Source organism: Mytilus edulis, chromosome 12 (assembly GCF_963676685.1).
Source record: "Mytilus edulis chromosome 12, xbMytEdul2.2, whole genome shotgun sequence".
NCBI lineage: Eukaryota > Metazoa > Mollusca > Bivalvia > Mytilida > Mytilidae > Mytilus > Mytilus edulis.
In genome coordinates this window covers 2687837-2706293 of record NC_092355.1, presented here as the reverse complement: position 1 = coordinate 2706293, position 18457 = coordinate 2687837, and the positions used below count along the sequence as shown (strand labels likewise).

The following is an 18457-nucleotide window of genomic DNA, read 5'->3' as shown; positions in this document are numbered from 1 at the left end:
TTTGTTTCGCAATATGTCGCTTAGATATTTGGTATATGATATCGAACAGTTTATGCGCTTTTGAAATTTACCCTGCGTAACCGAATACTTTTCTTTGTAGGAGTTATCTCCTCAAACACTGTTTTCCTTGTGATCACAACTCCTTCGCAACCGTGAAAGATTACGACAAATTTATTTTATAAAATTGCTCGTTATATTCTTCGCATGATTTGTCCAATTTTGACCGAAGCAATATGAACGCTCCATATGAGAGTTATTTCCCTTTTTGTATTTGAAATTTTGAAATGTATTTTAAACTGGAACACCATAAGTGATAGAGATCTAGGATCTTTTGATTTGAGGTCCTTGGTCCAAAAAAAAATGAAATTTAGGTCAAGGTCAAGGTCATATTCTATTTTTTGAATTTGTCTTATTTTCACTCATTTTCATTAACCTTATAAGACATCGACAAATTATTTTGTATAAATTGTTAGTTGCGACATGTTGTAACTAAATAATTTTAGTCTCTGAACAATTGGTTTAGAGAACAATTGGTTTTTAATTTATATTGATATTGTTATATTTATAAATTAACTGTTTACAAAATTTTGAATTTTTTGAAATGCTAAGGCTTTTCTACCTCAGGCATAGATTACTTTAGCTGTATTTGTCAACACTTTTAGGAATTTGGGATCTCAATGCTCTTCAACTTCGTACTTTATTTGGCTTTGTTTAACTTTTTTGGATTCGAGCGTCACTGATGAGTCTTTTGTAGACGAAACTCGCGTCTGGTGTATATATAAAATTTAGTCCTGGTATCTATGATGAGTTTATTTAGTAGCAATACACCGACTTCACCATCATCTAGGAAATATATTTCCAAACTAATTCGATATTCAAGAGCTTGCAGCTGCTACTCAGACCTTATTAAACCGGTTTTTTTTGTAAATGTATATTACTGTTTACCGTTTAGTCTGGGTTTTTGTGATATCCAGTTGGCGTGGCTCTCTACTTATACATCCCGTCATTGTGTTATTATGCTATGGTACAATTGTGTATTCTTGTTTTTCTTTTTTGCTAATATGCTTTGTATATATGGTTGGGTTTTTTTGGTGTCAACTGTCATGATTATCCTTCAATAGTCGCAGATGAAGAGATATTGGTACATAATGTATCTTTAATGTCCAGGATTGTAAACATGTTGGTCTTTTTTGTATATGAAGAAAGCATAGAACACAGTTTTTCTTTATCAATATATGGTGGTATGATTGCCAATGAGACAACCCTCAACTAGAGAACAAATGACATAGAAGTCAAAACCATGTGTCATTGTTCGGCCTTCAACGATTATCAACACTCATAATATATAGTAATCTTTTCCAGTCCCTAAATTGACAAATTTAAAACAATTCAAATGAACCTTTGTGGTTACTCGTCCAAACAAAATATGTGTAACGTTTGGAGGACGTGTTTTGCAACAGACTGTGGGCATTCAAATGTTAACCAATTGTGCCCCTCTTCTTGCCGACGTGTTCCTTTATCAATATGAGGCTGACTTTATACAGGAACTTCTTCGGAAGAAAGATAAAAAGTTAGCAATATCCTTTAACTTTACGTTCGCTATATAGATGATGTTTTCTCGCTAAATGATTCAAAATTGTGTAACTATGTTGAACGCATCTCTCCCATCGAGATAAATGATACAACATATACAGTAAATACATATAGGAAGTTGTGGTATGAGTATAAATGAGATAACTCTACATTCAAGTTGCAATTTATAAAAGTAAAGCATTATAGGTCAAGGTACGGCATTCAATACGGAACAGTGGCTTATATCGAACAGCAAGCTATAAAGAGCCACAAAAAAATACTTGTTTAAAACCATTCAAACGGAACAACCAAATACAGTTACGTCTGCCTCATTTCCTGATATATATATGCAGAAATTGACAATGAGGGTAGATTGAAAACAAAAGGGATGATTTTAGCTGCATAAGTGTGAACTTTCCATTTTAATGTAGCACCATTCCATACCAACAGCGCCTGCATTCGGAGAATATATCTCCCAATTGATACGATATTCACGGGCTTGTAATTTCTATCATGATGTCCTTGAAAGCGGGTTGTTGCTCACAAGAAAGCTATTAAACCAGGAGTTCCAATTGGTGAAGTTGAAATCATTCCTTCGTAAATTTTATTGACGCCATTTCTAGCTGTTGACTGTTGTGAAATAACCGTTTCACAGATGATATCGGATATGTTGCTCATGTCGTTACTTCAATTCCTTTGACGTTTTACGAATGTGACCTGCCGAATTGAATTATATACCGGTTTTCCAATAACATGAGCACAACGACGGGTGCCACATGTGGAGCAGGATCTCATTACCCTTCTGGAGCACCTGAGATCAACTCTGGTTTTTAGTGGGGTTTGTGTTGCTTAGTTTTTAGTTGTCTATGTTGTGTCTTGTGTAATATTGTTGGCCTGTTTGTCTTTTTCTTATTTTAGCCATGACGTTGTCAGTTTTTTCTCGATCTTTGATTGTCCCTCTGATATTTTAAGCCACGCTTTCATATTAACTTCCATCCACAATATAACCATATGGGAATTACCTATAATATGCCATATAGTTACAATCAATTATTTCATGCATTGTAATGATATCAACAGTTATGGGTCAATATCCCATACGCACTTACATCATAGCTATAAGACGATGTGGTATGAGTGCAAAACAGACTGCACTTGTCTGTACTTCACCGAGCGTAACCATTTAAAATTATTTGAAGGGAAGGAAACTTTATATTAATGATGTAAAAACTTTGAACTGGTTTGTGAAGATTTATATTTCCATAAAAATGTTTACCGCATTGAGAAAAGGTATTAGTGTTGAAGTCAGTGAAAATGCATATCTAAGTCCACAATATGAATAGAAGGCGTGACAGACTGCCATTGTCTTCTACCTGAAAGCAATTGTTCCAATTTGTGTACCTACAATTAGAGATTGTTTGTTTCATAGGCAAATGTTTCCAATTACCTCATCATAATTAGAAATTCAAGATTTGTTTATTTTCATAAATTCCATTACATTTGGGAATATTCTTTATGTTCATGGATTAATACCTTTAATTATCTTTAAAACCAGGTTTCATTTACCATTTTTTACATAAGAAAGTTCCTGTAGCAATTCGGGACAATGACACATGTTATCAAGATGCTGGATTTCTTGATTGACAACATATTTGTAACGTTCGGAGGACGTGTTTTTCAACAGACTGTCGGCATCCCAATGGGAACAAACTGTGCCCCTCTGCTTGCCGACTTGTTTCTTTATTATTATGAGGCTGACTTCATGCAGGAACTTCTTAGGAAGAAAGATAAGAAGTTAGCAATATCCTTTAACTCTACTTTCCGCTATATAGATGACGTTCTTTCACTAAACAATGCAAAATTTGGTGACTATGTGGAACGCATCTATCCCATCGAATTGGAGATAAAGGATACTACAGATACAGTTAAGTCGGCTTCATATCTTGACTTACATCTAGAAATTAACAATGAGGGTCGGTTGAAAACAAAACTTTACGACAAAAGAGATGATTTCAGCTTTCCAATTGTGAACTTTCCATTTCTAAGTAGCAACATTCCAGCAGCACCTGCATACGGGGTATATATCTCCCAATTGATACGATATCCCTGCTTGCATTTCCTATCATGATTTTCTTGATAGAGGGTTACTGCCAACAAGGAAGCTATTAAACCAAGAGTTCCAAATGGTGAAGTTGAAATCATCCCTTCATAAATTTTACGGACGCCATCACGAGTTGGTTGACCGTTATGGAATAACCGTTTCACAAATGATATCGGATATGTTCCTAACGTCGTAACTACAATCCCCTTCCCTTTCATGAATGTGACCTACCGAATTAGACTATTTACCGGATTTGTAATCACATAAGCAACACGACGGGTGCCACATGTGGAGCAGGATCTGCTTACCCTTCCGAAGCACCTGAGATCACCCCTAGTTTTTGGTGGGGTTCGTGTTGTTTATTTTTTAGTTTTCTATGTTGTGTCATGTGTACTATTGTTTTTCTGTTTGTCTTTTTCATTTTTAGCCATGGCGTTGTCAGTTTGTTTTAGATTTACGAGTTTGACTGTCCCTTTGGTATCTTTCGTCCCTCTTTTATCCATTCGTTTGGTGTGTTTGATCTTTTGATCGGAGTTCAGTTTTTTGTGATTTTACTTTTTATCAAATACCTTTCAACCCCGACAAATGAGACTGTAAAAATTGGGGCCCCCTTAGTTGCTTCCCTGGGCAACTGAGGGTTGATGTAACAGGTGATTGTTAATAAAATATGTTTAATATTAAAAAAAAAAAAAAAAAAAAAAACCTTTCAACCAAAAGTTGTTCCATACCGATATTTTCACTGATGTTAGCCTCTGTACAAAGCAAGAGTAAGGGTCAAAGTTAATCATAAGGAGACACTTTGAAAGCATTCGGCATTAATATTATGGAAAGTAGTAGCCTCACATATCATGCAACAATTTGAGAATGTTACATTTTAAGTGTATATGGCATAACAAGTACATAAATATGCCCCCATAATACAAAAAAGTAAAAATCAAAACATATTGAACTCTGAAGAAATTCAAAACGGGAAGTCCATAATCAAATGGCATATGGTAAAACACATCAAATGGATAGACAACAACTGTCATAGTTCTGAATTGGTAAGGGACAATTGAAAAATAAAATGAAGTATTCCGTAAAAGTATCCTACATTATAACGAATTAAATAGACAATTGTGATCAATTATAAGTAGCCAGACACTTAAACTAAGAAACAAACTAAACAATCATACAAATAAAGGTTGGGATTGTTTCAATGATTTATTTCCTACTTTAAGAACAAGCAACATTAGCACGATCTCCCAGTGGGGACTTCATAACAATACATGCGCACAATGGATCAAACATCTCTTCCATGTGTCCTACACAGCTTCCATCAGGATTCATACATTCTGTTAAATAGAAAAGATAACATAGCATTCAAATCATCATAAATACCCAGTCAAATAAATGGTATAAAGTCTGACGTTTTACTTCGTATGTTTTTATGGACATTCACTTTTTGAATGGTTTGTGAAAATACGGGGAAAACATATGGCAAAATCAAAGGTACTTTATTCAAATGATTTGCACCACGAACCTTTGTCCCTTTTGATCGAATAACTTCCCTTCGCTTAAGATTGAAAATATAAATATAATTTATTTTAGATTTGCGGATAATTCAGTCCTTTTCCGTCATGTAACTAAAACTAATGTATCTTTAAAAACTTCCTTTGGCGGATATTTTCAAAAATGTTTGTTTAATTCTAAGGGCAAATGCTTAAAATTGAGAAAGTTGAAATCATCAAGTTTTTTAAAGAAATTTGGCCGAAAACTTTAGAAAGCAGGTAAGTCAAAAGTTATTTAACTTTAAAATTCAAACTACAAGGTGTTTTCGTATATTCGCATAAATCATGATCAATATCTTCTTGCATATGTATTTCTGTTTGAATCTTGCTATTTTACGATTTTCCGGTATTTTATATGATGTTATATAGCAATCATACTATGGTTACGTTTCCGATTTTTAAACTAAAAAGGCCGAAAGATATCACAGTAGACAATGTTCATTTGTACACAGACAGAAGCCTAAAAACATGTACAATTCACCTATATGCAAACAAATTGTTCATTCGACATAGGTATTGGCATATTGACATTTTTATTGTAGGGGCTTTGTATAATCCTATTGTAATGGCTGCCGTTATGATGAAGCAAAATGGCCGCTATTCAAATTAGATTGCAATATGACAAAAATTGGCAGTTTAGCAAAAGCGCTTCGTTTTTTGCCATATTTTACCTCGGACTTGTTCTTTTGTCGCTGTTTTATTACTCATTTTCGTTCAAGACGAAAATTACGGTAGAGGTGAACCCGTAGTTATATCTGCAAACGTTCAAGCTTCATGATTAGTATCTATTATCATAGGACAAATACAGCAATTTTTTGGGATGGAAGCGATTGAGGTGAGGACAAACATATGTTTCTCCCGTTCATATACCCATTATATTCTAGACAAGATGCTTTAGTATTGAATACATTTTAAAATTATCCCAGTCATAGATGACCTTAGCCGTATTTGGCACAACTTTTTGGAATTTTTGATACTCAATGCTCTTCAACTTTGTCCTTTTTTGGCTTTATAAATATTTTGATATGAGCGTCACTGATGAGTCTTAAGTGTATAAAACGCGCGTCTGGCGTACTAAATTATAATCCTGGTACCTTTAATAACTATAGACAAGGAATTCGGTGTAAATTTCTGATGTTTTAAAGATAAATTTGTAATATATAATTCAGTCTTTGGACAATCATGTAAAAAATAGTGTTATATATTTATTTTTCGTACATAAATTAGGCCGTTAGTTTTCTCGTTTGAATTGTTTAACATTGTAATTTCGGGGCTTTTTATAGCAGACTATGCGGTATGGGCTTTGTATGTGGTTGGAGGCCGTTCGGTGGGCGTAATGTCTGAGTCATTTGGTCCTTTGTGAAGAGTTGTTGCATGGGCAATTATACCATATCTTCTTTTTTATATGTCAACATTGGCAAATAATTCTTTTATGAATGACTATGCGGTATGGGTTTTGCTCGTTGTTGAAGGCCGTATGGTGCCCGTAACTGTGTCATTTAATCCCTTGAGAAGAGTTGTCTCAGGGCAATTATATCATATCTTCTTTTTTAATAAGTAAACATTGGCAAATAATCTTTGTTGATACATACTTGCTTCCACAACTTTAGCCGAATAACCACTACAAGTCATTCGATTACAATTGTCCGTCCACACTTCTCCGTATGGTTTACATTCGTTTTCATAGCTACAACCAGAAGGTACGCAAGTACCATTGAAGTCTTCGCATCCAGAACATGCACCACTTTGGCAAGGCAGACAAGCTGTAAAATGATAATAAATTATTTCTATATAACTCAGACTTAATGTACATCGATGCTCGTTGCTGTTTAACTGCGAAGTTTATTTGGCCGTTTTACCTTTTAGTTCGAACATAACTGGGGAGCCTTATGTAGAGTCTCAAGTCGTGATTTGGTGTAGAAAATTATACGTTTGATATCGTGATTAGTTATCTTGTAGGAAAATTTAATTAACCATTTTAACAAGACTCCAAACAAACACAGAACATGTTAACATTACAGGCTTCTGATTGGATGACTTTTAGTTTGATATGCATATTCAAAATATCATAGGAATTATTACATTTATTAATAACACGGAAATTCGTCAAATCTTACCATGAGGCAACAATGGCATTGACCTTGTGAGCACTTCCGGAACAATCAGTACAGTCAAAACAGTCAATAAAACAAAGTAAGTCATCTACAATATATAAGATATATTCCTTTGAGTACAATGTCATAGTTTTGTATTTCAAAGAAAAACATAGGTACATGTAAACATATTATGGTTTGATTTATTGTTAGACCTAAGGAATTGCAGTATTTTTCTCAGTCGTCTTATTCTGACGCAAGAGGCTTTTTATGCCACTCGTGGGAGTATCAAATAAATGACATAATCACAACTTTTGTTGCCACCAGAATGACGTAATTTTGTTTTAAACAAGGTATTCATATAATCAAGTCTTAGATGATTAAATATTTATGCAATGGTTGGTCAGGTTATCAAATAATCGCTATAGAATAACTGCTAGGCTACCACAAAATCAAAACACCAATGTAGAGGCGCTTTCTGTTGACTGTGTTGATTTGATTATGTTAACCCTTCAATATCATGTAGATGACAAGCATAAGTAATCATTAAATTGCAAACGTAATGGAATATTGATCATAAAAAAAGACATGTTTTGCCAAATTGAAATCTATAGAAGATGTTACTGTACTTGTTTGGCTATATAAATAATTTGATAAGAGGGTCACTGATGATTCTTATGAAGACGAAACGCGCGTTTGGCGTACTTAATTAGAATCCTGGTACCTTTGATAACTATTTACATGACTGGTACCTTTGATATCTATTTACATGACTGGTACCTTTGATAACTATTTACATGACTGGTACCTTTGATAACTATTTACATGACTGGTACCTTTGATAACTATTTACATGACTGGTACCTTTGATAACTATTTGCATGAAGCTAAACCTGAAGATTGTCATGAACAATTTACAATAATTTCTTATAAGTTCAAACGTAAAATGAATGAAAGCATTTTGTAGAATTAATTAATTTCATATATGCAGGGAAAACATACAGCAGTCATTTGAACATGCTTAAATCATTTTAACAAGAACAATTATACAAAAAACAAGTCCTAAAAGAACGCAAATAACGATTTAAGGGTACTTTCCGTTATGAAAATTTAAAGCCTAATTTTAAACAAAAGATATTCGAAAATTTCATAAACAATAAGTCAAGAATTTCATTTCACAGTTTTTTTCTAAATAAAAATAAAAACACACGAAATATGAGCCGTAGCTATTTAAGGTCATAAGTTGAATATTGGAACGTAGACAATGCTGAAAGTGTTTGCAGTTTTTTCCTAAAATATAAAATACAAAAAATAGATTAAATTTGATATTGTTAGACTGTTTTTTGCTCTAATACATTTATACATTCATAAACCCTATATCATGTGTATATGATCGCCAATTTACGAAATGTTCCCTTAGTCTATCTGAGTGATAATTTCCTTTCTCAGCACAACAAAAGTGATATGAAAAATCATCGCTAGAAACTAAAGGTACACATGCCGTTATCAATGTAATTAACAACGACGTCATAGCTAAATAAACTCATAATAGATACCAGGACTAAATTTTGTATATACACCAGACGCGCGTTTCGTCTACAAAAGACTCATCAGTGACGCTCGAATCAAGGCCAAAAAAAGTACAAAGTTGAAGAGCATTGAGGACCAATATTCTCAAAAGTTTTGCCAAATTCAGCTAAGGTAAAATAGCGATAAAAAGATTGTCACTGTTCATCTCAACTCGATTGCTTTTCTCACTTTCTCCGGACCTGTTCAAGCGAGAAAATCAATCTTGTTGAGATGACCAACAATAATATATAAGTATCTGCATCTGTCAATACATCTTTCATTGTTTTTACTAATTGATTCACAACTGAAAATGATAAAAAAAAATAAAAAAAAAATATGTTACTTCACATACCTTCAACCGTTTATTTTCCTACTTGAAGACTGGAAATTTTCCCATAAGCCTTTTATATGAAATATGACAGGATATTAAATATCACAATGAACCATAATTACGAAAATTATTCTGGTTTATTTTTTTCAAAATCAATTACATGTACATTACAAAATATCACAATTACATAATCTGATTATAATATGTTGAAAAACAACCCAAAGTGCTGATATTTATAATAATGAATGTGTCAATAGGACAATTATATGAATAAAGGTTGATATTCATGTAAGGCTATAGGAAAAAACGGTACTATTACATTTCCCAGAATTAGGTTGCCTTTGTGTACCCAAGGCAGGTGAAGATAGTCAACTTAGGAGGGCTGTGATTGGATGTAAGGGTATAATATATGTTTTGATTTATCTATGAATAACTGCAACTGTGTATATTTACAATATAGATTTTTAAACCTATTGAAATATTTTCTAGAGAATTATTCGAAAAGACTTCCAAAATTTCATAAATTTGGTGTAAAATGACGTAGGGCATAGATAACATAAACAAACTCCGTTGGAAGTTGGTCATGATACTATATGGCTTCAATTTTTAAAACAGAATAATAAAGTTCTAACACCACGCATCTGTTTTATCCAGGTTTCGTGTTGAAGTCCGTACCTTGACCTATAATGGGTTACTTTTATAAATTGTTATTTGAATGGAGAGTTGTCTCATTGGCACTCATACCACATGTTCCTAATTCTATTTTTAGTACAAAAAGTGGTAAATTTAAAACATGTTAGTATTGTCGCCTATTTGAGAATACTTAGCACCGTTTTCCCTATATGGCAATGCAAATGTAACAAAACAACGAAAACGTATTTGATGTTAGTCAAAACAAATATAAGTGTTCCATTGGACTAAGTGCAATAACCATATTTATCAACTTATATACATTGTGAATACAATTGTAATTGAATTATATTTTAAATGGTATATATGCAGTAAATAAAGGCAACAGTAGTATACCGCTGTTCAAAACTCATAAATCCAGGGACAAAAAACAAAATCGGGGTAACAAACTACAACCGAGGGAAACGCATTAAATATGAGAGGAGAACAACGACATAACACCGAAACGTAACACACAGAAACGGACCAAGCATCAGACAAAACACCACGAGAATAACAAATATAACATGAAAACCAAATACATGAATTTGTGATAGACAAGTACCGTGCCACGTCTGATCTCAATATCTCAAAAATAAGAGAAAACACAAACGACTCAACGTTAAAATGCAACACACACAGAAACGAACAATAATATAACAATGGCCATCTTCCTGACTTGGTACAGGACACTTTTAAAGGGGAATAAAAGTGGTGGGTTGAACCTGGTTTTGTGGCATGCCAAACCTGGCACTTTAATGGCAAAGTTAAATATAACATTGAAATGACAACATAATATTACAGGACTACAATACAAATAAATAGGAGAACATATTAGACAAAGAAAAACATGATTAATAGATAACAAAAAGCATCAGGTTTAAAATTCAATACGCCAAAAACGCGCCTTGTCCACACAGGACTTACAAGTGACGCCCAGATATAAAAGATCGAAAGTGAAAAAAGTACAAAGTTGTACAGCACTGGAGATAAAAAGTTGAAAAGGTTTCGCCAAATACGGCATTGTTTTTATGCCCGGGATAAGAACATTCTTATTATATAGAACAATTCATGCTATTGCAAACAGTAAATTTTATCAAATGAATATGAAAGAGATATACATAAAGAAACTGAAGTATTAACTAATTACAGAAAACTAAACCCGAATACATAACGCCCAGATATAAAAGATCGAAAGTGAAAAAGGTACAAAGTTGTACAGCACTGAAGATCAAAAGTTGAAAAGGTTTTGCCAAATACGGCATTGTTTTTATGCCCGGGATAAAACAAAGCACTTTATCAAGGTAGGTTTTAAATTCACAAGTTGTTTACTATATGCCTGTGGATAGTCTCATTATGTAAAAATAGGGTGGATTAAACCAAGGTTTATAGCAAGCTAAAAGCTCGCACTTGTTTGACAATTGATTATAGTTATGTAACATTAACAAAATCAAGAGAGCAAACCCAATCAGATATGAAAGATTAATGTGACAAAAATTAGGATCGAACAAAGATTAGTGGTTTATCTACAAATGACTCAACAGTTTTTGTAAAGTAACTCATCATGGCTACCAGAACTGAAAATTTGCATCTACGCCAAATGCACGTTTCGTCTACCAGAAACTCATAATTGACGCTCATATAAAAAACAAAAGATAAAAAGGCCAAATAAGGCACAAAGTTGAAGAGCATTGTGAACCAAAACATCTTAAAGGTATTGCGAAATACAGACTATGTGTCACAATACCAATATATGTGAGTGATGATAGTTCATACCGTATATAACATACACTATCTCGATAAAGTAAAAACTTTGTAAACATTCCTTTTTTATATAAACAAGGCCGTTCGTTTTCTCGTTTGAATTGTTTTACATTGTCATATCAGGATCTTTTATAACTGACTATTCGGTATCGGCTTTGCTCATCGGCCGTAAGTTGTTAATGTCTGTGTCATTTTGATCTCTTTTGGACAGTTGTCTCATTGGCAATTATACCTCATCTTCGTTTTTATATTAATACCAGTGTAATTAAAAAAATACAAATAACACTGAGAAAGCCGTTTGTGTTTGAATCTCTCTTCATGCACCAGTAATGTCCAAAGTTATATCCTAGAAAAACCTGATGGTGGGATACCTAAATACTGCTTTCAAAAAGTTACGTCAAAGACATATGATTAAAAAAAAGCAAACTTGATTATTTAACAATAATTTAATTTTGGATGTAACGCGTTCTCTGATTGTCTGAAGTTGTTTTGTTTATCAGCTCATAGACATTATTTTGTCATGTGAACGTGACGTCATCAACGTTTTTTCATTATTTACTCAAGTTTAAAATGGAATAAGGAATTTAATTATAAGGAATGACTGCATATTTTTTCTGCCTATTCAAAATAACATGACAAATGTGGCGCTATGTGGGTTATTCAGTGTGCACAACATTTTTGATGTCATTTCTACATAGACAGAAAAAAATATTACAGTCATTCCTTAAATAAATAAAATTCCGCAAAACTTTATGATTGATGTTAGAGCAGATAGGAAATGGCCGAACGTATGTGACGTCATGCAAATGAAACCTACCAACATAGAATACTATTACGTTAATATTCTATTAAATACCGAGTTTATCATATCCACATGGTATGGAAGTTTAAAATAAAAATGATAGAATGTGTTCATACTTTGCCTAAACGTAGTATATATAGATATATTATTTGTTCAAAAATATACTCAAAATGAAAGGTCACCGCGCATTTTCTCAAGCTACAGGTTGTGACAAAATAACACATTTTGTATGGATTATACAGAAAAATACACCATTTTGTGATTAGAAACTAAACAAAATGATAGAATTGTAAAATAAATAAGGAAAAGATAGCTTTCAAACAATGCTTTGAGAATATCGAAAGAAAAGATGAGGTCACCTTACGTTTTTTCCCGCCTAAAATACAAAATAGGAAAATTCGATGAAGATACCTTCAGAAAATGTACTGTTTTAGAGTTATCTACCCTTAAAATGCCAATTTGAAGATATTTTAAATCAACCAAAAATAATCTACACTTGTACAAATATTAATGTTTATAAGTTATATTCTTCTAAATTGATTCTTTTAAATGAAAATTCACATTAAATATCTGCATTTCTTTATCAAATTTTGCTAACTTAATAGAAAATCTGGACCTTCTATTCTCTGTTTTTTACAATCCAAGATGGCGAAAGACACCCATACCTCCTTAATGTATTTTTTTTTAATCATATTGTAGAGAATGTACATCCAAGCAATTTTTATTGCTCATTCCTCATACGGCATATCATTTATGAATATTTTCAGAAAGTATATGTTACAAAGTTAGGAATATGGCAGTTGTTTTCACTTGTTCTTGGGAGTTAATAGCGTTGGATTTTGTCATTTCGTATGCCATTTCTCTTTTTGTATTTCAAATTTCATTATATTTTTGTTTAACCTTTATGAAGTTTGAACTGAGCAAATGGAAAAATACATTGTTACATCAAAACTGCACGACAACTGTAAAAACTGTTGTTTTTTTTTATGTTATTCATTATTTTGAAGGTCGATCCTGTGTATTTCTACGGCGTATAAAACAGAATTATATGGTTTATGATAAAACGTATTTTATTTTAATGTCAAATGTAATATTCAACATGGATTGGTTGTAGGATATGGCCCTTTGATGATTAGTACACAATGCGATTACAATAATAACTAGTACTCATAGGTAATAATGTCATCATTTTTTTTTAAATCTTTTCAGAATAATTGTTTTATCTCTTATTCCTGTCAATACAATAATTTCTACAAAAATTATGAGAAAGATTCAAATATCCTTCATCTAAAATAAGAACATTTTGTCATTTAACTGTATTTATTTTACCAGAATAAACGAAGGACAGGATTGGTTCTGTCTAAACAATGTTTAAGATAGAAAGCTGTACAGAAAAAACTTAATTGGTAACAACTCACGTATTTAACATGGTCTAGTTTTTTGTAGTTTTCTTTTTAATTATGGTACCAAACGACCTTACGTAGGTCACATTATTTTGTTTATTAGTACAAAGTTTAAATACTCTATAAAAACTTTATACTTTAATGTAGAATACAGAAAACGTGTAAATGGTAATATGACTGAATGGTTAAACGTTGATTCCCGGGTTGAAACAAAATTATATTTTGTCATCTATAACATTTAATATATAAATACGTAATTTGGTTGATGATATTAAGGCGTTGAATGTGGGTTTTAACATAGATAAAGAAAGATGTATTACAAGGAATTCATTTCAACATCAGTGAAAATTGTACTTCCGGAGAGACAATCAAGCATCAGAACGAATAAATTTACATTGGCAAAAAATATATCATTGAAAAATGCGATTAAAAAAAAAATAATTGAATTATATACCTTTACTAATATTATCAAAACTGGGTAAAACGGAACAGCCAAAACAGTATCGTAGTTATAGGGCTTTCGTTGTAAACAAAATTACCGAATTTGTCTGATTAGAGTCGAAGTAATTCATGGCAGCCGTAGATTTGTTTTTATTTAACCATGGGTTTGGAATTTATATTCGAATTTTACCCCTCCTTAACGCTCAGGGTGAAATACTCGAATATAAATGCCTTACCTATGGTTAAATGAAAAAAATCTACGGCTGTCATGTATTAGTTCTTAAGAAAGCTATAACTATCTCTCTTCTACATTAGCATATGAAGAAGCCGATGATCATCGTCGAACACTAACACACACTATTTGCCTCCAATATAGTTCTTGTGTTCTCCTATTTATTTATATTGTAGTCCTGTAATGTTGTTTTGTCATTTTAATGTTTTATTTCACATGGCCATAAGAGAGGGAGGTTTGGCATGCTACAAAACCATATTCAATCCACTGTTTTCCTTTAAAAATGTCCTGTACCAAGTCAGATATATAGCCATTGTTATATTAAATTTCGTTACTGTGTGTGTTACATTTTAACGTTTTGTTTCCGTTGTGCGTGACGTAATATTGTGCCTTTTCACCACTTCGTATGTAACGTCAGGCCTGGACTGAGTCGGGTGTGTCTATTTTCTGTGTTGGTCTCCAATGTATTATGTATTCGGGTTTTGTTTTCTGTAATTAGTTAAGACGTCAGTTTTATCATGTAAATCTTTTATATTCATTTGATAAAATTTACTGTTTGCAATAGCATAAATTGTTCTATATAATAAGGATGTTCTCATCACAAGCAGAAAATCCTAGCCGTATTTGGCACAACCTTTTTCAACTTTTGATCCTCAGAGCTGTACAACTTTGTACCCTTTTTTTGACTTTCGAACTTTTATATCTGGGCGTCACTGGTATGTCTTGTGTGGACGAGGCGCGTTTTTGACGTATTTAATTTTAAACCTGATGCCTTTTGTTATCTATTCTTCATGTGTTTCTTTGCCTAATACGTTCTCCTATTTATTTGTATTGTAGTCCTGTATTATTATGTTGTCATTTTAATGTTATATTTAACAATGCCATCAAAGTGCGAGGTTTGGCATGCCACAAAACCAGGTTCAACCCACCATTTTTTCTTTAAAAATGTCCTGTACCAAGTCAGGAAAATGGCCATTGTTATATCATAGTTCGTTTCTGTGTGTGTAACATTTTTACGTTATGTTTCCGTTGTGTCGTTTGTTTTCTCCTATATTTAAGTGTGAATTCACATTAATAAAAGACGTGTCACGGTACTTTTCTATCCCTAATTCATGTATTTGGTTTTGATGTTATATTGGTTATTCTCATCGGATTTTGTCTAATGCTTAGTCCATTGCTGTGTGTGTTACATTTTAATGTTGTGTCGTTGTTTTCCTCCAATATTTAATGCGTTTCCTTCAGTTTTAGTTTGTTACCCCGATTTTGGTTTTTGTCCATAGATTTATGAGTTTTGAACAGCGGTATACTACTATTGCCTTTATTTGAATAGCGGTATACTACTGTTGCCTTTATTTGCCAGAAAGAAGGATAACATACCTTGACATTTTCCTCAATATTGACACAGATGGACGACTTTACACGAAAATCTATGATAAACACGACGATTCCAACTTCACAATTTTCAATTTCCCATTGTTCAGCAGTAACATACCCTCTGCCCCTTGTATGGTGTTTACAATTTACATTTCTCAATAAATACGTTATTTTCGTGCATGTTCACAATATACGGACTTCATATACAGGACTGTGCACCTAACGCATAAACTGCTCCAAAAAAATTATGAGGAGGACAGATTAAACATGACACTCCGTAAACTTTACGGACACCATCACGAATTGGTTGATCCATACAATGTATCTTTGTTTAAACTAACTATGGACATTTTTACCACGTGGTAGATTACAGTTTGGCATTAAGTCGTCTGATCGTTTTATTACCGAACGTGAATTCTTCCCGATTGTGACTCTTTTACACCGACATAGCTGAATGATACAATTAATTATCAATTTACTACTACAATTTGATATCAATTAGTATTGTAATTTTTACTGTTTATAATAATCGTTAGAGAAGTCATACAAATCTAATCTTGAACTCCATCTAAATTCTTTCTTTATTTTAGGAAGTCGTTTTAGAAAATCACTGAACGTAACACTGGTTATGGCTAACAAGGCTGTGAATTCTGTAGACCACTTCGGTTTGGTCGTGTATATCTATTTGCAAAGGGATGTATTGTTCTAAATGGTAGGGATGTTCTTGTCTAAGATGGATAAACTTGTCCGTATTGGTCACAGCTTTTTGGAACTCTTGGTGGTGCTTTTTGGCTGTGTGCTTGTTTTGGCTTTCAGACTTTTCTCGTCTGGGCGTCACTTTTTTGTCTTGTCTGGACGTGGCGCGCGTCTGACGTATTAATTTTAAAACTAGGTACCTGTTGTTGGCTTTTATTAATCGTTTGTATCTCTGTCCTGTATTTTCTCTCATTTGTTTGTGTTGTAGTCCTGTCATGTAATATTCTCATTTTATTGTTATAAGTGACATTGCCATTGGGGCAGGAGGTTTGGCGTGCCACAAAACTAGGTACAACCCACCATTTTTGTCTTAAAATGCCATGTGCCAGGTCAGGGAAATGGCCATTGTTGTATTATGGTTCGTTTTTGTGTGTGTTGTATTTTGGTGTTGTGTTTCGTTTGTGTCGTACATGGAGTTCTCTTGTGTTTGATACGTTTTCCTCCGTTTTGGTTTGTATTGTCTCTATAGGTTAATTTCGAACAACGGTATAGGACTGTTTGGTAATTGCCCAAATAATTAGAAATTAGGGGAATAAAAGAAGCCAAAAACAAGAATTTTTCTAGTTTCCAGACGATAACTTATTGAACTCCTTCATCAAGTAGTTCATCTGTTTATATGCTCTGTGTAATCTTTTTCTGCTCAGTGATGTAAGTAATTTCCTTTTCAGATCGTATCTTGTTGAAGGTTCTGATTCGACTAATTTTTGCAGTTTTGGTTATTGTCTTGAATATTATAAAAGATATATTATAAAAGATAAACTGTGAACAGCAAAATTGTTTAGCAAAGTAAGATCTCAGTTTCAGTTTTAAGTATTTATCTACAAATAAGTCAACATGATCACAATGGTAATCTCATTAAGAGTTATTGCCATTTAAAGACGACTTTGCACGACTTATCGTCAATTTTTAAAAGTTTTTACAAAAATGTTCTCCTGTGAAACCATCCGGTCAAATCTAACTCAACTGTGCCTAAATCGAGATAAAATAAAATGTATCCAATAATAATATAAAAATAAGGAGATATAAATTATATTAATTGAACCACACGAGTCAAAGGTTCAATTCACAAACTAATCAGATTTGAACATGTTGAAGTCATTATAACAACCGATCAATTACTGTTTTCGTAATCTCTTTGGAAGGGTATATAAACCTTTATGATTGGATTGACAAATATAATATTATTGTGTCACATTTAACATCAATTTATTTTACTGCTCGAAACAGCGTCCTCTTTTCCAATAAAGAAATCAACATATGATGATGATGATTAGTGATTTTTTGGCTGCTATAATTTGTCTTTTTTATGTCTTCTTTCTATTTGAGTCATAATGTTGTCGGGTTTTCTGTGTTTTGATAGCTGTTATTTTTCTTTTTTGTGTCTTTTGTCTTCATTTTAGTCAAAATGTTGGCTTTTTTATTTATTTCTTCCTTTGTATATTATCTAGGTTCGTGTAGTAAGTACAGTAAATACAAAAGTATTGTTAAGATTTCTTGTTGTCATCATTAGTGATTGAAATGTCCACTCTTGAACTTTTATTTTTCGGGAAACAACACATAAATGGAGCAGAAAGGTAAGCAGGATTTGTATCTGTATATCCAAGTCATGAATATGTCAATTGTTATCCATTCGTTTGAACGTGTTTTGATCTTTTCATTTTGCCATTCTATTACGGACTATCCGTTTTGACTTCTCCTCTGAGTTCGGTATTTTTGTTTTATTACGTTTTGCTGACTGTACATGAAGCTGTAACTAAGTTTAATAATAACTTATTTTCAGGTTGATAATTATTCAGTACA

General features: G+C 32.7%; 1 protein-coding gene across 1 annotated transcript; it reads right to left on the bottom strand.

Moving 5' to 3' along the window:
* Positions 1–4863: 4863 nt before the first annotated feature.
* LOC139499444 (uncharacterized) lies at positions 4864–9369 on the bottom strand. The gene is made up of 4 exons (XM_071288123.1): positions 9238–9369; positions 7341–7425; positions 6816–6986; positions 4864–5007 (listed from the first exon to the last, which is right to left on the bottom strand). Exons 2-4 carry the CDS (start codon positions 7423–7425, stop codon positions 4889–4891), a joined length of 375 nt encoding a protein of 124 aa, XP_071144224.1. The 5' UTR covers positions 9238–9369; the 3' UTR covers positions 4864–4888.
* Between the last annotated feature and the right edge of the window lie 9088 nt (positions 9370–18457).